Below are 24,336 nucleotides of genomic sequence, written 5' to 3'. Positions count from 1 at the left end.
GCTTTCTGGTCAACTTTGCAGATGAAACAAAGATAAGTGGAGGGAGAGGCAGTATTGAGGAAACTGTGTCTGCAGGACTTGGACAGATGAGAAGGGGTAAAGAAGTGGCAGATGGAATACAGTGTATGTAAGTGTATTTTCATGCACTTTGGTAGAATGAATAAAAGTGTAGTCTATTTTCTAAATGGGCAAGTTCAGAAATCTGAGATGTAAAGGGATTTGGGAGTCCTAGTATAAGATTCACTGAAGGTTAATTTGCACTCCATGCCAGTAGAAAGGAAGGTCAATACAATGCTAGCATTCATGTCAAGAGGACCAGTATATAAAAGCAAGGATGTAATACCGAATCTTTATATCACTTTGGTCAGACTGCATTTGGAGTATTGTGAGCAGTTTTGGGTCCCATATTTAAGAAAGGATGTGCTGGCATTGGAAGGTCCAGAGGGAGTTTATGAGAAATATCCTGGGAATGAAAGTATTTCATGGCTCTGATCCTATACTTGCTGGAGTTTCTTAGAATGGGGGATGGGATCTCATTGAAACTTATTCAATGTTGAAAGATCTAGATAGATTGGACGTGGAGAGGATGTTTCCAGTAGCATGAGAGTCTAGGACCAAAGGGCACAGCCTCAAAATACAAAGCTTATACAAAGAAATTTCTTTAACCAGTGAGTGGTGAATCTGTGGAATTCATTGCCTGAGATGGCTGTGGAGGCCAAATCATTGAGTATATTTAAAACAAGGGGTTGATAGGTTCTTGATCAGTAAGGGCATTAAAGATTATGGGGAGAAGGCAGAATGGGTTTGAAAGGGATAATAAATCAGTCTTGCTGAAATGACAGAGCAGACTCAGTAGGTCAAATGTCCTAAGCTGTCCATATGTTTTATAGTGTTTGGTGCCATGCCAAACATAAGCTGTCCAAGAGAGATGCTGGTGCTCCTTTCTTGTGTGCATCTAGGCAGGTAATCCAGTATGTTAATGGCCAGGAATTTAAAGTTGTTGACCCTCTGTACTGCCAGTCTATGAATGCAGACCAGCACATGTTCATTCTCCTTCCCCTTACTGAAGTCAATGATGAGTTCTTCAGTTTTACTGATGTTGAGCAAGGGGCTGTTGCTGCAGCACCAACCAAATGTCCTGTCTCGCTACTATATGCTGACTCATCATCACCTATGATTGATCCAAAAACCATGGTGTCTTATGCAAATTTGTATATGGCACTGTATCTGTGCTCAGCCACATAGCCATGTGTGTACAGGAAGCAGAGTAGGGGTTAAGCATTCACTTTTGAGGTGCCCCTTTGATGGTCAGCAGGTGGTCACTAAGGACATCTTTCCCTCTCTACCCCTCTCTGCTTTTCACATGGATCGTTCCCTCCGCGACTGTCTGGTCCACACGTCCCTCCCCACAGATCTCCCACCTGGCAATTATCCCTGCAAGCGTAAGTGCTACACCTGTCTCTACACCTCCTCTCTTACCACCATTCAGGGCCCCAAACAGTCCTTCCAGGTGAGGCAACACTTCACTTGTGAGTCTGTTGGGGTAATCTGTAATTTATTTTTTTATTGAAGTTCATCATCAAACAAACATTTCCATAAGCTGTATTTCAGACATTGTACATATATATCATATATATCACAAATCTCCACAAAGTATTTATCTGAGGTATACACTTATAGAAAAGAGTGGAAAGAAAAAACAAGCAAAAGGAAAACTATGTACAAGTAGGGAGTGATTTTTTTTTACAACAGATTCATTGATTTGTGAGAATAAAATCAGGCCTATGAGGCATTATGTAGTTAAACCATATTTCCCAGTATGAATCAAATTGTTCCAGCTCATGATTAACAGATGCTGTTATCTTCTCCATGTTGTAAATGTCCATTGTAATTTCCATACATGTATTTAAAGTTGGGCTCTCCTGTGATAACCATTTCCTAGTAAGAGTCTTTTTACCAGCCACCAACAGTATATTCATTAAATATTTATCTCTTTTCAACCATTCTTGAGGTATGTATCCAAAATATATGGTCTTACTCTCTAAGGGTATTTCACATTTAAAGATGTCTTGTAGGGCATTGTGTATCCCCCTCCAATAGTTTTTGATAACAAGGCAGTCCCAAAAAATATGATTTGTATTTTGATTTCCACAATTTCTCCAGCAAACAGGGAGGTTACTATCATAATGGGATTTCTGAGAGGGTGTAATAAAATATCTTATCAAGTTTTTCCATCCAAACTCCCTCCATTTCTGTGAACTGGTACACTTCCACTGATACCTCCAATATTGTTGTCCATTCTTCTGTTGGGGTAATCTATTGCATCCTCCTCTACATCGGCGAGACCCAACGCAGATTGGGGGACTGCTTCGTTGAGCACCTATGCTCCGTCTGCCACAACAGACAGGATCTCCCGGTTGCCACTCACTTCAACTCTCCTTCACATTCCCATTCAGATATGTCCATACATGGCCTCCTCTACTGCCATGATGAGGCCAAACTTTGGCTGGAGGAACAACATTTCATATACTGTCTGGGTAGTCTCCAGCCTTTTGGTATGAACATCGAATTCTCCAACTTCCGGTAATTCCCTCCCTCTTCCTTCCCCCATCCCACCTGCAGTCTGTGTCCTCTTCCAGCTGCCTATCATCTCACTCATGACTCTGCCTTCTTCTACTACCCATAGTGCTTTCCCCTTAGATTCCTTCTTCACCTCTCCTGCCTATCCCCTCCCCCACCCCTTGATCTTTCCTCTGATTGGTTTTTCACCTGGCACATTCCACCCTCCCCCCACCTTCTTTATAGGGCCCCTGCCCCCTCCTTCTTTAGTCCTGACGAAGTGTCTCGGCCTGAAACGTTGACTGCTCCTTTCAACGGATGCTGCCCGACCTGCTGAGTTCATCCAGCTTGTTTGTACATCTAGAATGGATGTAGTCACCAATCCTTACTGATTGAGGATCCAGGTACATAAGGAGGTATGAACCCTGTCAATTCATACCAAGATTGGAGGTAGTGTGGTAATTAGCACATTGCTTTATAGTGCCAGTCATCTTTAGATCAGGATTCAATTCCTGTCACTCTCTGGAAGGAGTTTATATATTCTCCCTGTGACTTGGTGCTCCAGATTTTTCCCACATTTCAAAGATGTATGGGTTAGGGTTAGTGAGTGTGGGCATGCTACATTGGCGCTGGAAGCATAGCAACACTTATGGGCTGCCCAGCACAGTCCTCATGAATTCAATGCAAATGACACATTTCACTATATATTTTGATGTCTACATGACAAGTACAGTAAAGCTAATTTTTAAAGGCTATCTTTAAAAGGTATATAGGCCCAGTTCTTGAAGCCTGATGATAGGTTTGTAGGAGTTGATTGTATCGTACGCTGAGTTGTAGCCTGAAGTATATATTCCTGTTGTTCAAATCTGCCTAAAATGCTGACTTTAATTATCTTCTTAACTCCCCATTTATGGAATCTATTCTAACATTAGAGTCATAAAAAACTACAGCACAGAAATAGGCCCCTTGGCCCATCTAGTCAATCCGAACAATTTAAACTGCCTATTTCCATCAATCTGCGCCAGGAGCATAGCCCTCCATATCCCTCCCATCCATGTATCTATCCAAAATTCTCTTAAACATTTAAGTTGAAATCTCATCCACTACTTGCACTGGCAGCTCATTCCACGTTTCCCTCATGTTCCCCTTAAACATTTCACCCATAACCTCTAGTTGTAGTCTCACCCAACCTCAGTGGAAAAAGCCTGTTTGCATATATCCTATCTATACCCCTCATAATTTTGTATATCTCTATCATATATCCCCTCAATATTTTACATTCTAGGGAATGAAGTCCTAACCTATTCAATCTTTCCTTACAAGTCCTCCAGTCCTGGCAAAGTCCTAGTAAATTTTCTCTGTACTCTTTCAACCTTACTTACATCTTTTCTGTAGGCAGGTGACAAGATAATACACCAAATTAGACCTCACCAATGTCTCATACAACTTCAACACAACATTCCAACTCCTTTACTCAATACTTTGATCCATGAAGGCCAATGTGCCAAAAGCTTTCTTTATGACCTGATCTACCTGTGACACCACTTTCAATGAATTATGGACTGATATTCCCAAACGTTCTACCGCACTCCTCAGTGCCCTCCCTTGGTTGGTCCTCTCAAGGTGTAACACCTCACACTAGTCTACATTAAATTTCATCTGCCATTTTTCAAAATGGTCCAGATCCCACTGCAAGCTTTGATGGCCTTCTTCATTGTCCACTATGCCCCTGTCTTGGCGTCATCCACAGATTTGCTGATCCAGTCTACTAGATTGTTATTCAGTTTGTTGATATAGATGATAAACAACAAAGGACCCAACATCAATCCCTGTGGCTTTCCACTAGTCACAGGCCTCTAGTCAGAGAGGCAACCATCTACTACCGTTCTCTGGCTTCTCCTACCAACCCAATCTCTAATCTAATTTGCTATCTCATTTTCAATGGCAAGCGACTAAACCTTCTTGACCAACTTCCCATGTAGGACTTTGCCAAATGCTTTACTGAAGTCTATGTAGACAGCACCCACTGCCTTGCCTTCATCAAAATTCCTGATAGCTTCCTCGAAAAACTCTATAAGGTTGGTTAAACATGACCTACCATGGACAAAGCCATACTGACTATCCCTAGTCTCTCTCTATCCAAATACTTTTATATCTGGTCCCTTAGAATACCCTCCAATAACTTTCCCACTGCTGATGTCAGGCTCACAGGCCTATAATTTCCTGGTTTATTCTTACAGATCTTTCTCAAACTAGGCTAATCAGCTATCCTCCAATCCTCCAGTACCCCACCTGACAACTAGGATGACTTAAATATTGCTGCTAGGGCCCCTACAATTTCTGCACTTGCCTCCCACAGGGTCCAAGGGAACACTTTGTCAGGCCCTGGGGCTTTGTCTGCCCTAATTTGCCCAAAGACAGCAAACACCTCCTCCCCTGTAATCTGTAAAGAGTCCATGACCTCACTGCTGCTTTGCCTCACTTCTATGGATTTTGCATCCGCTCCCGAGTAAATACAGATGTAAAAAATCCATTTAAGATTGCTCCTATCTCTTTTAGCTCCATGCATAGGTTACCATTCTCATCTTCCAGAGGACCAATTTTGTCCCTTCCAATCTTTTGCTCTTTACATCTAAGGATTCTCCTTCATGTTGTCTGCTAGAGCAATCTCAAGCCTTCTTTTAGCCCTCCTGATTTCTTTAGTATTTTTTTACATTTCTTATACTCAAGAACCTAATTTGTTCCTGTTATACCTGCTACGCACCTTTTTTTTTCTTAACCAGGGCCTCAATATCTCTCGAAAACCAAAACCTAATCCTGTGCCTTTTATTCTGACAAGCACATACAAGCATTTTACCCTCAAAATTTCAGTTTTGAAGGCCTCCCATTTACCAAGTACACCTTTGCCAGAAAACAGCCTGTCCCAATTCACACTTGCCAGATCCTTTCTGATACCAATAAAGTTGGCCTTTCTCCAATTTTGAATCTCAACTTGAGAACCAGACCTATCCTTTCCCATAATCACCTTGAAACTAAAGGTATTATGATCACTAGATGCAAAGTGCTGCTCTACACAAAAGTCTGTCACCTGTTCTGTCTCATTTCCCCGTAGGAGATTAAGTGTTGCACACTCTCTCATAAGGACTTCTATGTGCTGATTAACGAAACTTTCCTGAATACATTTGACAAACTCTTTCCCATCCAGTACTTTTACAGTATGGGAGCCCCAGTCAATATGTAGAAAGTTAAAATCAGCTACTATCACAATCCTACATTTCTTACAACCATCTGCAATCTTTCTACAAATTTGTTCCTCTAAATACCGCAGACTGTTTGGGAGTCTATAATACAGCTCTATTAAGGTAGTCATACCTTTCTTATTCCACATTTCCACCAATAAAGATCACTAGACTGAGTACTGCCATGATATTTTCTATAATAATGCTACCCCTCTCCCTTTCATCCCTCCCGCTCTATCACATCTAAAACAACAGAACCCCAGAATATTGAGCTGCCAGTCCTGCCCTTCCTAAAACCAAGTCTCATCAGAAATTGGAGCAGGAGTAGGCCATCTGGCCCGTCGAGCCTGCTCCGTCATTCAATAAGATCATTGCTGATCTGGCCACGGACTCATCTCCACCTGTTTTTTCCCCATAACCCTTAATTCCCCATCTATGCAAAAATCTATCCAACCTTGTCTTAGATATATTTACCAAGGTAGCCTCCACTGCTTCATTGGGCAGACAATTTCACAGACTCACCACCCTCTAAGAAAAACAGTTCCTCCTGATCTCTTTTGTAAATCTACTCCCCCAAACCTTGAAGCTATGTCCCCTAGTTCTAATCTCACCTACCGGTGGATACAACTTTCCTGCCTCTATCTGCTCTATCCCTTTCATAATTTTATATGTTTCTATAAGATCTCCTCCCATTCTTCTGAATTCCAGTGAGTACGGTCCCAGGTGACTCAATCTCTCCTCACAGTCTACCCCCTCATCTCTGGAAACAACTTGGTGAACCTCGTCTACAACACCCCCAAAGCCAGTATATCCATCCTCAAGTGAGGAGACCAAAACTGCATGCAGTACTCCAGTGCGGCCTCACCAGTAGCCTGTACAGTTGCAGCATAACCTCCCTGCCCTTAAATTCAATCCCTCTAGCAAAGCAGGCCAACATTCCATTTGCTTTCTTGCTAGCCTGCTGCACCTGTAAACCAACCTTTTGTGATTCATGCACAAGCACTCCCAAGTCCCTCTGCACAGCAGCATGCTGCAATGTTTACCATTTAAATAATAATCCGCTCTTTCATTTTTCCTTCCAAAGTAGATGACCTCGCATTTACCAACATTGTACTTCATCTGTCAGACCCTTGCCCACTCACTTAACCTGTCTATATCTCTCTGCAGACTCTCTGTATCTTCTGCACAATTTGCTTTCCCACTCAATTTTGTATCAGCAAACTTAGATGCACTACACTCGATCCACTCTTCCACACTGTTAATGTATACCGTGAACAGTTGCAGGCCCAGCACCGACCCCTGTGGCACAGCACTCACCACTGATTGTCAACCAGAGAAGCACCCATGTATCTCAACTCCCTGCTTTCTATTAGTTAACCAATCCTCCATCTATGCTAATACATCACCCCAACTCTATGCATCCTTATCTTATGGATAAGACTTTTAAGCGGCACCCCATTAAACACATTCTGGAAATCCAAGTAAATAATGTCCATCTGTTCCCCTCTATCCACTATGGTTGTTATATCTTCAAAGAACTCCAGTAAATTTGTCAAACAGGACCTGCCTTGGCTGAATCCACGCTGTGTCTGCCTGATGGATCCATTGCTTTTCCAGATGCCTTGCTATTTCTTCTTTAATGATAGCTTTGAGCATTTTCCCAACTACAGATATTAAACTAACTAGCCTATATTTACCTGCCTTTTGCCTACATTCTTTTTTGATCAGTGGCATGACACTCGCCATCTTCCAATCTCATTAATGGCTACAATGTCATAATTCCATGTGTTAATCCATGGCCTGACATTCTTGAGATCATGGGTTATTGTGACCCATCCCTTGAATATCCACTTTTGAACAAAAAAAAAGCACCAACCTCCAATTTCAAATTAACAATTGACCTGGCATCGATTGCCTTTTGCAGGAGTGTTCAAAATTTCTACTGTTTTGAGAAAGCCCTCCTAACTTCACTCATGGAATAACTGGCTGCAACCTTACATTAGCCTCCTAGTCTTAGTCCCACTCCCATCAGGGTGGAGGCTATGTAGTATCCAAGCCAGGACCAAAAACAGTTACATTGCTCAAGCAATAAGGCAGATCACCCACTAACCCGCCCTCCACCACCATTACTTTTATTGTTTTCTGTCAGTCACCTCATGTAGAGACTCTCCTGCACATAGCATCACTTTATGGATGTACAATCATTGTTTATAAGCTAACTTATGTATTTACAGTATATCGTGTTGTTTTATTATTGGGTTCTTTATCTTATTGTGTTTTGTGCTGCATCAGATCCAGAGTAACAAATATTTTGTTCTCCTTTACACTTGTATTCTGGAAATAACATTAAACAATCTTGAATTTGAATTTTAGGTTTGCTAATCCTAAAAATCCTTTAGCCGTCTAAATTGCAGGGATGGTATTTCTCTTTGTAATTCAACCTTCAGTCTAGGTATCATTCTGGAAAATCTACCTTATGCTCCTTACTCACAGAACTGTAGTTATGGTTTAATTATGGCTTTGTGCAGTTATTCCCTTCCATTATAATCAACTAAATCTTTCTGTGAGCCATGCATGACTTTCAGAGAACATTGTTCACCCACTCCTTTATGTTTGGGAGTGAAAAGTTGCAGCACAATTCACTGATGATGAAGTGTTTTGAAGTAGAGGTGTCTACTGAAGGCAGTCTTGCATTCCAGGGACTGAGGTACAGTCATACAACATCCCATATCATATCTTGATCTACTGAAAAATAAAATACAAGCTGCCACAAATACTTAACAGGTTAGTAGCATCGTGGATTGAAAGTGTTAAAATTTCAGTCTGAGATAAGGTTATCCATCTGAAACATTAACTGTTTCTCTCAGATATAACGATACAGTAATTTGTGCTCCTGCTTCAGAGCCCTAGCAATCCATATTCAATCGTGACCTCTGGTGGGATTTGTGTTAAGAGTTAACATGTTCTCCCTGTGATTTCCCCACATGGTGCTCCGGTTTGCTCCCAGATACCAAAGGCAGGTAGATTGGTGGTTCAATGGCCTCTGTAAATTGTCCCTAGTATGTAGGTGAGTAGAAGTATTGATGGGAATGTGGGGAGAATAAAAATGGGAATTGTGTATGGCTAAGTATAAAAGGTGTGGACTTGATAGACCAAATAGCCCATTTCACTGTTATATAATTGACTCCATAAATGGTGTCAACTAACTTCATGGTTTTCATTTTATCAGTCTATTATTATCTACTTTTTAGTCTCTAAATCTTTATAAGCTGACTAGCTAATTACTAAATACTGGATATTTTGCTTAATGCTCTAAAAGTTACATGAGCAATCAATATTGCACAGAAAAGAAAGCAAAACAACTTCATCTCACTGCTCTGAATCTCCACTTTCCTCAAATTTTGAATTTCACTGTTTACAAACCACTCTATGTTTAAAAACCAGGTCAGCGTTCTCTCCAATAACTTACAGTGATTTCTGTCTACACAGAGCAGCTGTCTTAAACAGCCGAGTTGCTGTGATCTGTCTGCCCCCTCAACGGTACATTGTTCCTGAAGGGACCCAATGTGAGATAGCAGGATGGGGTGAGACACAAGGTAAGGGCAATTTCCAACTTTTGAGCAAGTGTTCAAATTTAACTCACATTTAGCATGCTTTAGATAAATACTTAGTAGTTGTTTGAAACCGTTCACAGTTTAAGAGGATTTACATCGGTCCAGTTTCTTCATTCAGACCGAGATGGTTAGTGATAATGGTACCTATTTAAATCCTAACAATGATTTCACTCCTTGATCTATAAACAACAGAAGCACAAGGCACCTTCACCAAACCGGCCACTTACTATATGTTTGCAAGTTTTAAATTGTATCTGTACATTATCGCACTTGTGCACATGACAATAAACTCCATGCCTTGAATATGTTGCCTTTAAAGCAACACATGCAAAATGCTGGAGGAACTCAGCAGGCTAGGCAGCATTTATGGAAAATAGTGAACAGTCAATATTTCAGGCCAAGACCTTTCATAAGGACTGGAAAGAAAGAAGTCAAAGTGAGAAGGTGTGGAGAGGGGAGGAAGAAGTACAAGATGGTAGGTGATAGGTGAAACTGGGAGGTGGAGGGGTGAAGTAAAGAGCTGGGAAGTTGATTGTGAAGGGGGAATCTGATAGGAGAGGATGGAAGATCATGGAAGAAAGGGAAGGAGGAGGAGCACCAGAGGATGGTGATGGGTAGGTAGGAGATGAGGTGAGAGAGGGAAATGGGGATAGTGAAGGAGAGGGGATGGGCAATTACCGGCAGTTTGAGAAATCAATGTTCACGTCATCAGGTTGGAGGCTACCCAGACAGAATATAAGATGTTGCTCCTCCAACCTGAGTGTGGCCCAATTGTGGCAGCAGAGGAGGTCACAGACTGACATGCCGGAATGGGAAGTAGAATTGAAATGGGTGGCTACCGGGACATCCTGCTTGTTATGGTGGGAGGAGTGTAGGTGCTTGGCAAGGTGGTCTCCCAATTGGATCTCACCAACCATTATCATTTAGGGCCTCATCAGTGCTTCCAGGTGAGGCGACACTTCACCTGTTGTGCTCCTGATGTGGCCTCTAATATATTAGTGAGACTTGATGTAGATCTATCCTCTTCTATAAGATTCCCTGTTCTCTAGCCCTTTATCTCTTTACTTTATCCCCTCTCCTGGTTTCATCTATCACCTACCACCTTGTACTTCCTCTCCTCCCCCCACCTTCTTACTCTGACCTCTCTTTCTTTCCAGTCCTGATGAAGGGTCGAATGTTTACTCTTTTCTGAAGTAAACATGAAATGTTTAATGTTTGAGCCTGAAATGTCAAATTTTTACCTTTTCTATAGATGCTGCCTGTCTTGCTGAGCTCCTCAAAAATTATGTGTCTGCTGCTGCTTTGGATTTCCAACTTCTGCAGATTTTTCATGTTTGTGCTCTCTTTAATGTTGGAACAGGCAGTAATTGCAGCACTTTTCACGTCAGGAAATTGAGATTAAAAACTGTAAAAAAAAACAAACAATAGAGCAATCTGGTGCTTTGAGGCAAAATGAAATGAGTCTGCATATTCCTGCAAAGCTGGAAATACATGGACCTTTAATGAAACCTTCCTGGATATTGTTAGTGTATCCATGCAGAGCCTATGGGCTATAACTTTCATTTACCCAACGTTCCATCTCCTTGGTTCTCTACACACACAAAATGCTGGTGGAACACAGCAGGTCAGGCAGCATCTATAAGAAGCACTGTCGACGTTTAGGACCGAGACCCTTCGTCAGGTCATAGTCCTGATGAAGGGTCTCGGCCCTAAACATCAACAGTGCTTCTCCTTATAGATGCTGCCTGGCCTGCTGTGTTCCACCAGCACTTTGTGTGTGTTGTTTGAATTTCCAGCATCTGCAGATTTCCTCGTGTTTGCTCCTTGGCTCTCTTACGTTTTAAAAATTATTTTTGATTTGAAGGCACAGGCAATGACGATGTCCTAAATATCTTGAAAATGCCAGTAATCAGTAACAAGGAATGCAATAAGTACTACAGAGGGCGCGTGGCTGAGACAGAGATCTGTGCTAGAACTGTTATACGGGGAGCTGGAGCTTGTGAGGTAAGCAAACTGCAGATAAAGACTTCTTAGTATTGAGCCAAACCGCAGCTCATGAAGGTGGCATTAGAGATTTAATTAAGTGTTTCAAAATCTCAGAATTCAGAGATATGAAGAAATAGCACTGAGCAGATTTCAGATATTTTATCAGTAGAATAAAGACCACATAGGAGCAGAATTAGGCTATTCAGTCCAGTGAGTCTGCTCTGCAATTTGATCATGGTTGATTTATTTTTCTTCTGAACCTCATTCTCCTGCCTCCTCCCTGTAACCTTTGACTCTTAAAAAAATCAAGAACTTATCAACCTCTACATTAAATGTACTCAATGAATTACACAGATTAACCATCCTGTGGCTAAAGAAATTCCATCTCTTATCAGTTCTACTATCAGTTTCTGATTCTCTGGTCTCAAACTCTTCCCTTCCTGGACAGAATTCAAAGGAAGCTCACAAAAATGATTCCAGGATTGAATGGTTTGTCATATGAACAGTGTCTGATGGCTCTGGGCCTCTATTCACTAGAATTCAAAAGAATGAGGGGTGACCTCATCGAAACCTATCGAATGGCAAAAGGCCTTGATAGAGTGGATGGGGAAAGGATGTTTCCTATGGTGGGAGAGTCTAAGACCAGAGGATACAGCCTCAGAATAGAGGGAGGGGTGTCCTTTTAGAACGAAGATGAGGATAAATTTCTTCAGCCAGAGGGTGGTGAAGCTGTGGAATTCTTTGCCACAGGCAGCTATGGAGGCCAAGTCTTTATGTAAATTTAAGAAAGAGGTTGATAGATTCTTGGTTGGTCAGGGCATGAAAGGATATGGGGAATAGGCAGGAGAACGGGGCTGAGAGGGAAATTGGATCAGCCATGATGAAATGGCGGAGCAGAGTCAATGGGCCAAATGGCTTAATTCTGCTCCTACACCTTATGGTCTCACACTATTGAAAACATCCTCTCCATGTGCACTTTATCCATACCTTTCAATATTCAGTAGGTTCAATGAGATATTTCCCTCCCACTGTTTTTCTAAACTTCAGTGAATATAAACTCAGAGCCATCAAATGTGCCTCATATGTTAAAACTTTAATTCCCTGGATCGTTCTTGTAAAGTTCCCCTGGACCCTCTCCAATGCCAGCAAATCCTTTCTTAGATAAGAGGCTCAAAACTACTCACAATACTCCAAAAGTGGTCTGACCAATGCCTTATAAAATTTATGCATTATATGCTTGTTTTTATATTTTAATCCTCTTGAAATAAATCTAAAAATTGCATTTGCCTTCCTTACTAAGGACTCAACCAGCAAGTTAACCTTTAGGAATTCTGCAGTGGGTCTCCTGATTTCTGAATTTGTTCCCTGTTTAGAAAAGAGCCTATGCCTTTATTCCTTCTACCAAGTGCATGACCATACACTTCCCTACACTCACTTCATTGCCCCTTCTCCCAATCTAAATCCTTCTGCAAACTCCCTGCTTCCTCAACATTACCTGCCCCTCCACCTAGCTTTGTATCAACTGCATTCTTGGCCACAAAGTCAATGATTTCATCATCCAGATTATTAACATATAGTGTGAAAAGTAGCGGAACCAGCACTGACCTCTGCAGAACAGCACTAGTCACTGGCAGACAACCAATAAAGGCTCATCTTATTCCCACTCTTCGCCTTCTGCTAGTCAGCCTATGTTCTATCCATACTACTACCTTTCCTGTAATATGGTCTCCTATCTTGTTTAGAAACCTCATGTGCAGCACCTTGTCAAAAGCCTTCTGAAAATCCAAGTAAACAACATTCATTGCCTTTGCTTTGCTTATGCTTCCCATTATTTCCCCAAAGAATTCATTTTGTCAGGCAAGATTTCCCTTTACAGAAGCCTGCTGACTTCAGCCTATTTTACCATGTACCACCAAGTACACCGAAACTTCATCCTTGATAAAGGACTCTTAACATCTAACAAATGACTTAAGTTAGGCTAACTGGCCTATAATTTCTTGTCTTTTGCATCCCTCCCTTTTTAAAGATTGGAGTGACATTTACGATGTTCGGGTCCTCTGGAACCATTCCAGAATATAATGTTTTTTAAGTTCACTATTAATGACTTCACAATCTTTTCAGCTACCTCTTTCAGTGTTCAGTGTACATTTGGTCCAGGTGACTTATCCACCTTCAGACCTTTCACTTCCCAAGCACCTTCTCTTAGTATAGCGATTATACTCACTTTTGCCCAACTCTCTTGAAATTTTGGCATGTTGTATTCCACAGTGAAGAACTTATTTAGTTTGTTTGTTATATCTTTGTTCCCTAATACTACCCTTCCAGCAGTTCAATGTCCATTCTTGCCTCTTTCACTCTTTGTATATTTGAAAAACTTCTGGTATTCTCTTTTATATTATTGGCTAGCTTACCTTCATATTTCACCTTTGATCTTATTGCTTTTTTAGTTGTCTTTTAAATGTTTCCCACTATTTTTTGCTATATTGTACATTCATCCTCCCATTAAAATGCTTCTTCTTTGGGATGAACTGATCCTTTATCGTCAGAATTCCTAGAAATTCTCACCATTGCTGCTCCACTGTCATCCCTGCTCCTTTCACTTTGGTCAGCTCCTCTTTCATGCCTCGATAGTTAACTTTACTCAACTGTTAGAACGATACTTCTGATTTTAGCTTCTTCTTCTTAAACTCCAGGGTGAATTCTATCATATTATGATCATTGCCTCTTAAGGGTTCCTTCAGCTTAAGCTAATTAAATCTGATTCATTGCACAACATCAAATCCAGAATTGCCTTTTCTCAAGTGGGTTCAACCACAAGCTACTCTAAAAAGCCACCTTGTGGGCATTCTATTAATTCTTTCTCTTGAGATCCAGTACCAGGCTGATTTTTCCAATCTACCTATACATTGAAATCCCCCTTGACTATTGTAACAGTGCTCATTTTATATGCCCTTTCTATCTTGCGTTGTAACTTGTACCCCATAACCTGGCTACTATTAAGCCTTAGCAGGCTTCTTCCATTCATGAATAGGATGAGATATCACCAGCAAAGCCCATTTTTATTCTCGATCTCCAATTGTGCTAAATAGTGGTTCCTCTGAAGTATTTATCTAATTTTTGAAACAAGCAGAAATGATATTAGTAATTTATTCAAGATGTATTTAACTACTTTGAGCTTCCCAGCTTGTATGATGGGATTTAAACTCTTGCCTGAGCCGGAAATTCTGACTCACTTATATAGAGATCTAAAAGAACAGTGCAATGATGCTTCTTTATGTCCAAGTTAACTTTGACATGCTTGATGGGGCTTAAGCCATACATGTCAACATTTAATATTCCACCTGAATAGTGTATCGAGGGCAGTAAGTGATCTGCAGAGTAGTTGAGTTATTGATTGTGAGAGACATAGGTATGCAGAATTAGTGGATTCTAGGTGTCATAATAGACACAGGGAATTGAATTTTGATTTGTCATAATTTTAACTTGAGAGCATGCTTCTCTAGGTAAACTGTGGGGGATCATAACCCATATAAAAAGAACATTTTATCAGGTGTGAGTATTAACAAGTAGTAAACATTACAGGATGCTCTCTGAAACCTGAAACTATTTCTTGTGTTTTTCAGCGTGATTATGGTGGGCCCCTTTCCTGCTTCACCAATGACTGCTGGGTACTTGAAGGAGTCATTATTCCAGGCCGTGGGTGTGGTCGGCCAAATCATCCTGGGATCTTTATCAGAGTTTCAATGTATGTAAACTGGATAAAAAAAGTCATGGAGCTATAAGGCTTTAGGTCATGCTTACAATGGAAGATGCCAAAACCAGCATCTACACTGATACTACCACATTGTCTCCACTACCCAGCATTCCATCAATGCATTGTTAATAACAATAATCAGCTTTAACTATTTTGCAGTTAAAAACTAAAATGCAGTTTGATAGTTGAACCTCATCATGTTCAGAAGAACTTGCTGTTCAATAGATCTATTATTTTGGAGGAGGTATAATTAAGTAATCAATCAATTAATTTATGTGGGATACTTGTTCAATGAGAGATTTTCAATATTTACTGCTTTGCAAGAACAAATATAAAGATACAAAAAAGCTAGGTAATAGAATCATTACTGCATAACAGGAGGTTATTCAGCCCATCATACTGACATCAGGGTTTTTGTCAGAGTAGTTGCACTTTGTCTCTTTCCACGATTCTTTTCTTGCTCTTCATATTTTTAAACTTTCAAGTACATATCCAGTTTTATTTTGAAAGCCATGATTGAATCTGCTTCCATATCCATTCAAGCAGTGACTTGCTTCACCAAAAAGGAGGCACGAAGAAAAAGTTTTTTTTTTACTAAGCAATTGAAATCTGTGCTGTTAGGTTATCAACCCTTCGGCAATAGGAATACCACCCCTTCACTCTATCTGAAACATGCATGATATTGAATACATCTGCCAAATTATATCTTGATCTTCTTTAGTCTATGCAGACATCACAAGCTTCTCCAGTCTATCATACCCAAATAATTCTAGTAAACCATTTGTGCACCATTTCAATGGATACTGCCCAGAAATGAACACCAGTTTGTGGCTGAACTGGTTTTATAGTTTCTCCAACACAACTTCCTTGCTTTTGTTCTCTATCTATAACCCTATGATCCTGCATGCTTTTCTGACTTTCTCAAAGTATCCTGAAGACTTCATTTATTTTATGCATGCATAATTTCAGATGTTTAATAATGTGAGTCACACAATGTTCTAGTTATCCCTGGGATTGCTCATGACAGTTTTTATGGTACATTGTAAAAACTGCTATTTTGGTACACATCATTATTTGAAATTGTTGACATTTAATCTTTCATGTTGTTACAGTTTAACCAAAATGTCTCATGATATGTACCCACATAACAAATACAGTGTTTCCTGGATTAATGTACCTTATTTTGTTTGTTGCATTTAAAATTTAATTATTTAATTTCCAAGCATCTTTAAAACACTGAAGTATTGTTATTAAACCTATTGCAGATGATGTAATTGTAATGATGAATTATTTAAGTATACCTTTTATTTGCACACATGATAACCGTTAACATACACTCAAAAATAAATATTCAGTCAGTCCATTTTGCAGCTACTTGGATGTCCTGGATCAACATAATCTGCTTTGTATATTGATTGGCACAGTGAATAAATATTGGACTACACCATGCTTGTTCAACATGAAATTCATTATTGCACATCACTTTAATTGTTATCTTCTTGTTCTGTTTTGAGAAATAAAATTCAACACCAAAAATACCAACTTCTGAAATGATTTCAACAGAATTCATGCCAAACTTGGTTGGCAAGATGTAACGATTGGTGCTGGGACCTCAACATTTTACAGTTTATATAAATATTGTGGATGAAGGGATCGTTGCTAAATTTGCTATTGAGAAAATGATTAGCAGGAGATATGTTGTGAAAAGAACGCAAGACAAGGAACAAAGAGATACAAATTAACTTGTTAGGTAAAGATCTGAGAAATAGATCATAATTCAGGAAACTGAAATTTTCTATTTTGGCAACAATAAAAAGCACATTCTTTAAATAAGAGATAACAGAGCTTTGAGATGCAGAAAAAAGTGGGTGTCTTACTACATAATTTAGAAAAAGAAAACCTACAGCATAATACAAGCCCTTCGGCCAACAAAGTTGTGCCGAACATGTCCCTACCTTAGAAATCATGAGGATTACTAATAGCCCTCTAGTTTTCTAAGCTCCATGTATCTATCCAAAAGTCTCTTAAAAGACCCTATTGTATCTGCCTCCACCACCGTTGCCAGCAGCCCATTCCATGCACTCACCACTCTCTGCGTAAAAAACTTAACCCTGACATCTCCTCTGTACCTACTCCCCAGCATCTTAATCCTGTGTTTTCTAGAGGCAACCATTTCAGCCCTGGCAAAAAGCCTCTGACTATCCACACGATCAATGTGACACCTCTATCAGGTCACCTCTCATCCTCTGTCACTCCAAGGAGAAAAGGCCAAGTTCACTCAACCTGTTTTCATAAGGCATGCTCCCCAATCCTTGTAAATCTCCTCTGCACCCTTTCTATGGCTTCCACATCCTTCCTGTAGTGAGGCAATCAGAATTGAGCACAGTACTTCAAGTGGGGTCTGACCAGGGTCCTACATAGCTGCAATATTACCTCTCGGCTCCTAAATTCAATTCCATGATTAATGTAGGCCAATACACCGTATGCCTTCTTAACAACAGCATCAACCTGCGCAGCTGCTTTGAGCGTCCTATGGACTCGGACCCCAAGATCCCTCTGATCCTCCACATTGCTATTAATACTATATTCTGCCATCATATTTGACCTACCAAAATGAACCACTTTACACTTACCTGGGTTGAACATCTGCCACTTCTCAGCCCAGTTTTGCATCCCATCAATGTCCCGCTGTAATCTCTGTCAGCCTTCCACACTATCCACAACACCTCCAACCTTTGTGTCATCAGCAAACTTACTAACCCATCCCTCCACTTCCACATCCATGTCATTTATAAAAATCACGAAGAGTAAGGTTCCCAGAACAGATCCCTGCAGCACACCACTGGTCACCGACCTCCATGCAGAATATGACCCGTCCACAACCACTCTGTGGGCAAGCCAGTTCTGGATCCACAAAGCAATGTCCCCTTGGGTCCCATGCATCCTTACTTTCTCAATAAGCCTGGCATGGGGTACCTTGTCTAATGCCTTGCTGAAATCCATATACACTATATCTACTGCTCTTCCTTCATCAATGTGTTTAGTCGCACCCTCAAAAAATTCAATCAGGCTCGTAAGGCATGACCTGCCCTTGACAAAGCCATGCTGCTTATTCCTAATCGTATTATACCTCTCCAAATGTTCATAAATCCTGCCTCTCAGGATCTTTTCCATCAACTTACCAACCACTGAAGTAAGACTCACTGGTCAATAATTTTCTGGGCTATCTCTATTGCTTTTCTTGAATAAAGGAACAACATCTGCAATCCTCCAGTCCCCCAGAACCTCTCCCGTCCCCATTGATGATTTAAAGATCATCGCCAGATGCTCAGCAATCTCTTCCCTCGCCTTCCACAGTAGCCTGGGGTACATCTCATCCAGTCCCGGCGACTTATCCAACTTGATGCTTTCCAAAAGCTCCAGCACATCCTCTTTCTTAATATCTACATGCTCAAGCTTTTCAGTCTGCACTACAATCACCAAGATCCTTTTCTATAGCGAATACTTAAGTATTCATTAAGTACCTCCACTATTTCCTCTGGTTCCATACACACTTTCCCACTATCACACTCGATAGGTCCTATTCTTTCATGTCTTATCCTCTTGCTCTTCACATACTTGTAGAATGCCTTGGGGTTTTCCTTAATCCTGCCTGCCAAGGCCTTCTCATGGCCCCTTCTGGTTCTCCTAATTTCCTTTTTAAGCTCCTTCCTATTTGCCCTATAATCTTCTAGATCTCTTAACATTACCTAGCTCTCTGAACCTTCTGTAAGCTTTTCTTTTCTCCTTGACTAGATTTATTACAGTCTTTGTACACCATGGTTCCTGCACCCTACCATAAGTTCCGTCTCATTGGAACGTACCTATACAGAACTCCACACAAATATCCCCTGAAGATTTGCCACATTTCTTCCGTACTTTTCCCTGAGAACATCTGTTCCCAATTTAAGCTTCCAATTTCCTGCCTGGTAGCCTCATAATTCCCCTTACTCCAATTAAACGCTTTTCTAACTTGTCTGTTCCTATCTCTCTCCAATGCTATTGTAAAGGAGATAGAATTATGATCGCTATCTCCAAAATGCTCTCCCACTGAGAGATCTGACACCTGACCAGGTTCATTTCCTAATACCAAACCAAGTACAGCCTCTCCTCTTGTAGGCTTATTTACATATTGTGTCAAGAAACCTTCTTGAACACACCTAACAAACTCCACCCCATCTGAACCCCTTGCTCTAGGGAGATGCCAATCGATTTTTGGGAAATTAAAGTCTCCCATCATGACAATTCTGTTATTATTACACCTTTCCAGGATCTGTTTCCCTATCTATTCCTCGATGTTCCTGTTACTATTGGGCGGCCTATAAAAAACACCCAGTAAACTTATTGACCTCTTCCTGTTCCTAACCTCCACCCACAGAGACTCTGTAGACAATCTCTCCATGGCGTCCACCTTTTCTGCAGCCGTGACACTATCTCTGATCAACAGTGCCACGTCCCCACCTCTTTTGCCTCCCTCCCTGTCCTTTCTGTAACATCCAAGACCCACTTGAAGTAACCATTCCTGTCCCTGAGCCATCCAAGGCTACCAGATCATATCTCCAAGTACTGATCCACACTCTAAGCTCATCCGCTTTGTTCACAATACTTCTTGTGTTAAAATAGACACATCTCAAACTGTCCATCTGAATCTCGTCCCTTCTCTATCACCTGCCTATCCTCCCTCACACACCGTCTCCAAGCTTTCTCTATTTGTGAGCCAACTGCCTTTTCCCCAGTCTCTTCAGTTCGGTTCCCACCCCCCAACAATTCTAGTTTAAACTCTCCCCAATAGCCTTAGCAAACCTCCCCGCCAGGATATTGGTTTCCCTGGGATTCAAGTGCAACCCGTCCTTTATGTACAGGTCACACCTGCCCCAAAAGAGGTCCCAGTGATCCAGAAATCTGAATCCCTGCCCCCTGCTCCAATCCCTCAGCCATGCATTTATCCTGTACCTCATTCTATTCCTAAACGCACTGTCGCGTGGCACAAGTAGTAATTTCAAGATTACTACCTTTGCGGTCCTGCTTCTCAACTTCCTTCCTAACACCTTGTAGTCTTTTGTCAGGACCTCCTCCCTTTTCCTACCTATGTCATTGGTACCAATAGGTACCACGACCTCTGGCTGTTCTCCCTCCCACTGTAAGATATCTTGGATAATTTACAAAAGGCTAGCATGCAGATACAGTAAATAATTAGGAATTAAACATAGAAGTAGGTAGATTTAACCAGTTTTATAGGGGATTTGGTGACAGCAGATCTTGACTATGCAGTGCTGCATTGTATTAGCCTACTTAAGGAAGGATCTTAACTCTTTGAAAGCAATGCAGAGAATATTTATTAAACTAGTGACTGGAAAGGGCAATTTGTTTTAAGTGGAACGGTTGGACAACCCAGGTTTGTATTTACTAAAGTTTAGAAGAGTTATTTATTCAGATACAGCGTAGTATCTGGCCCACTGAGCTGTAACACCTAGCAGCCCACCTATTTAACCCTAGCCTAATCCCAGGAGTATTTACAATGACCAACAACCTACTAATCAGTTCTTCTTTGGAACATGGGAATAAACTGGAGCATCCAGAGGAGTCCACAAGCATATGGGAAGAATATACAAACTTTCTTACAGAGGATGCCAGAATTGAACTCCAAACTCTACACAAGATCCTGAGAGATTTGGGGAGTATGTTTCCTCTAGAATCAGGAGTCGACTAATCAAGAATGCTGTTTGCTTTTCTTACCATCCTATCGACCTCTGTAACCACTTTCAGGGAGCTGAGGTCTTGGACACCTAGATCCCTCCACAAATCAACGTTCGATATGATCTCCCAAAATGCATGACTTCACGTTTGGCCAGATTAAACTTCATCTGTCATTTCTCCACCCATATTTGCAACTGATCTATACCTTGCTGGGTCCTTTGGCAGTCTTCTGCACTACTCACAATACTATCAATCGTCAGGTTGTCTGCAAACTTACTCATCCAGGTCATTCATATGCATCACAAACAGTCAACCAGCATGGATCTCTCTGCAGAACACCACTAGGCACAGACCTCCAGCGAGAATGTCCCATAAAGCAATATCCTCTGTGGAGAAAATGTCTCCAGGAGTGGGGTACAGTGGGTTAGGACCACAGGGCACAACCTCAGAAGAGGGACGTCCATTTAGGACAGAGTTGTTCAGTAAGGCCGTGGGGAGAATGGGGTTGAGAGGGATAGCCATTCCCCCCCCCCTCCCCCAGGGTGGCATGGAGTCACGGGCCAGCTCGCGCCACTGTCACCTGGTAGCTCGCGCCTTTCCGCCCGCCCGTCACGTCACCTCCTCCAACCGCCGCCCCCAGCACGCGCCGCGTCGCTCAGCCCGGGATTTCCCTCTACTGTTCCACCAGCTCCCTCGTCACAATGTCGGATCTGAGCCTCCTGGCCCTGATCACCCTGCTCCTGACCTCCTTCCTGCTCGCTACCCTGTTGGCTTTGGCCTTGTACTCCGGCCTGTTAGCCAAGGTATCGGTACGTTCCGGTCCATCACCCTTCGGCGCCCTTACCCTGGCCTACAAATACAAGCAAGGCCCGTACCGGGAGGCAGGCCATCTCTTTACAGAGAGCACCAGCATCGCGCCTAAGCTGAACTGTATCGGGATTTACTACGACGACCCTCAGCAGGTAAGGACAGCATCCCGGTCGCTGGGCCTGATGCGGTTGCCTTCCTGGATGCACGCCTGTGCGCGATGACATCATCACTTCACCGTACGTCAACCTGGGCTGCACATTCTAGTACTGTCAAATCTGAGCAGCGTTCTCGCTCGGTTTAGGGCGATGGTAGTGTTAAGTTTATTTTAATTTTTATAGTTCAGCTGAAGTAGAGTTATTAGAATATGCCTTCGAGGACCAATCAAAAGCTTGGAGACTTAAGAAATTATGTAGATGCTGGAAATCTTACACAGACAAAATGTTGGAAGAATTCAGCAGTGCTGTCAGCATCACGCATCAAGGATCAACTTTATTTGCCATATACATTTACATTTACATGTATTAGGAATTTGCTGTGGTCTGCTGGCGGGCTAATGCAACAAAATACAACATTATAAGAATAAAGAATCATTAAAAAATAAGCTTAGAGGTTAAAGTATGGATGTGAAATAGAATGCATAAATATCATCTGTATTTACAGTGTAAACAACATTGTAAAAAGTAGGTTAAAGTGTTTACAGTGAAGTGCAGTGATTGAGGTAAGAGATAGAGGGGATGGGGAGGCTAACTAGAATGGTTGATCAGATTAACTGTATAGGGAAAGAAACTTTTGAGATGGCATGAAGTTTTTGTTTAAATGAACAGTCAATGTTTCATTACTTCTGTAGATGCTGCCTGACTTCCTGAGTCCCTCCAACATTTTCCCTGTGTCCTTTCATCCAGTGAGATCATAGATAACCTATGTGTGACCTGATGCCATATACCTATCATTGCACCCAACTCCTAAATCCATTTAGTTAACAAAAGTCTATAATTAGTTAATTTTGGGATGATTGAATTTAGCAAATATCTGCCACCCTCCCTGTAGAATTTCTGTAATTAAATTTTGACGTACAAATGTTAGTACTTCTCAGTTTCTGCATTATCAGGTTTCTTTTGGAGATAATGAAGATTGATGTAGTGAGTATGGGTTCCTACAGTATCAGAAGGAAAGTGAGCTAGTAAATTGGTAGCCCCTTTAGTTTGGCTAGTGCTGTATGTAATCGTAGGGGCTATAGCTGGGCAAATGTTTGGAGTGGTTGTGACAGAGCATTTTGAAGATAGTGACCAAGTTTCTAGGAAGTTGTAAAGAACGTAACAGATGGTCCAAAAATTAAAGTCCTGATTCAGGAGAAGGCCAACGAAAATATGTGTAGGAAGGGCATGGTACAACTTCATATAACACAGACTCATCTTAACTGGATTACTTGGTACAATTCTGTTACCACACTATAGTAATAATGTGGTTTAACCATGATACACATTACGGCCAAAGAATGTCACAAAGTTGCTTGGGAGTAGGTACAGAGGAGATGTCATGGGTAAATTTTTTACACACAGAGTGGTGAGTGAGTGGAATGGGCTGCCAGCAACGGTGGTGGAGGCGGATACGATAGGGTCTTTTAAGAGACTTTTGGATAGGTACATGTAACTTAGAAAACTAGAGGGCTATGGGTAAGCCTAGTAATTTCTAAGGTAAGGACATGTTCAGCACAACTTTGTGGGCCGAAGGGCCTGTATTGTGCTGTAGGTTTTTTATGTTTCTATGTACTGTCAGTGTCATTATGGTTAAGAATGACAGTTTGTTGTTGTTCAGTCATGAAGTCAAGTCCGACTCTTCGTGACCTTCTGGCAAGGTTTTTCATAGGGTTTTCGTGGCAAGATATGTAAGTATCTGGCAACCCAGGCCTGTACCAGCAAACCAGGTATGCTTTGCGGAGGGCTATTTTTAGGGTAAAGAGACAATTTCGAATGAGGTTGGAGGCGGCATTGGATGTACGACAACTCTGGCAGGGCTTGCAAGACAAAGCGAAACCCAGTAGCATGAATGGCAGCGATGCTTCACTACCAGATGAACTCAACTTCTTCGATGCCCACTTTGAAAGCGAGAACACAACTACAGCTGTGAAGATCCCTGCTGCACCTGATGACCCTGTGATCTCTGTCTCAGAGGCCGATGTTAGGCTGTCTTTAAAGAGAGTGAACCCTCGCAGGGTGGAAGGTCCCAATGGATTACCTGGTAAGGCTTTGAAAACCTGTGCCAACCAACTAGCGGCAATATTCAAGGACATTTTCAACCTCTTACTGCTATGGGTGGAAGTTCCCACTTGCTTCAAAAAGGCAACAAATATACCAATGCCTAAGAAGAATAACGTTAGCTGCCTTAATGGCTATTGGCCAGTAGCACTCACATTTACAGAGGTGAAATGCTTTGAGAGGCTGATCATGACTAGACTGACCTTAGCATGGACTTGGACCCATTGCAATTTGCCTATCACCACAATAGGTCAATGGCAGACACAATCTCAATGCCTCTCCACATGGCTTTAGACCACCTGGACAACACAAACACCTACATCAGGATGCTGTTTATCGACTGTAGCTCAGCATTTAATACCATCATTCCCACAATCCTGATT

The 24,336-nt window shown here is 41.5% G+C and overlaps 2 protein-coding genes across 2 annotated transcripts in view; both read left to right on the top strand.

The window, feature by feature from the left end:
- Nucleotides 1–16,596, top strand: part of mst1 (macrophage stimulating 1) — a 113,320-nt gene extending 96,724 nt beyond the window's left edge. Inside the window, exons 16-18 of the mRNA XM_073072564.1 lie at nucleotides 9,288–9,394; nucleotides 11,277–11,416; nucleotides 15,022–16,596. Coding sequence (XP_072928665.1) covers nucleotides 9,288–9,394; nucleotides 11,277–11,416; nucleotides 15,022–15,180 — 406 coding nt within the window. The 3' untranslated portion in view covers nucleotides 15,181–16,596. The remainder of the gene's footprint in view (nucleotides 1–9,287; nucleotides 9,395–11,276; nucleotides 11,417–15,021) is intronic.
- A 4,824-nt stretch (nucleotides 16,597–21,420) lies between these two features.
- tex264b (testis expressed 264, ER-phagy receptor b) overlaps nucleotides 21,421–24,336 on the top strand; it is a 454,741-nt gene continuing 451,825 nt past the window's right edge. The window contains exon 1 of the mRNA XM_073072587.1: nucleotides 21,421–21,850. Coding sequence (XP_072928688.1) covers nucleotides 21,590–21,850 — 261 coding nt within the window. The 5' untranslated portion in view covers nucleotides 21,421–21,589. The remainder of the gene's footprint in view (nucleotides 21,851–24,336) is intronic.

Source organism: Hemitrygon akajei, chromosome 19 (assembly GCF_048418815.1).
Source record: "Hemitrygon akajei chromosome 19, sHemAka1.3, whole genome shotgun sequence".
Classification (NCBI taxonomy): Eukaryota; Metazoa; Chordata; class Chondrichthyes; order Myliobatiformes; family Dasyatidae; genus Hemitrygon; species Hemitrygon akajei.
This window is presented reverse-complemented; position numbering and strand designations above follow the sequence as displayed.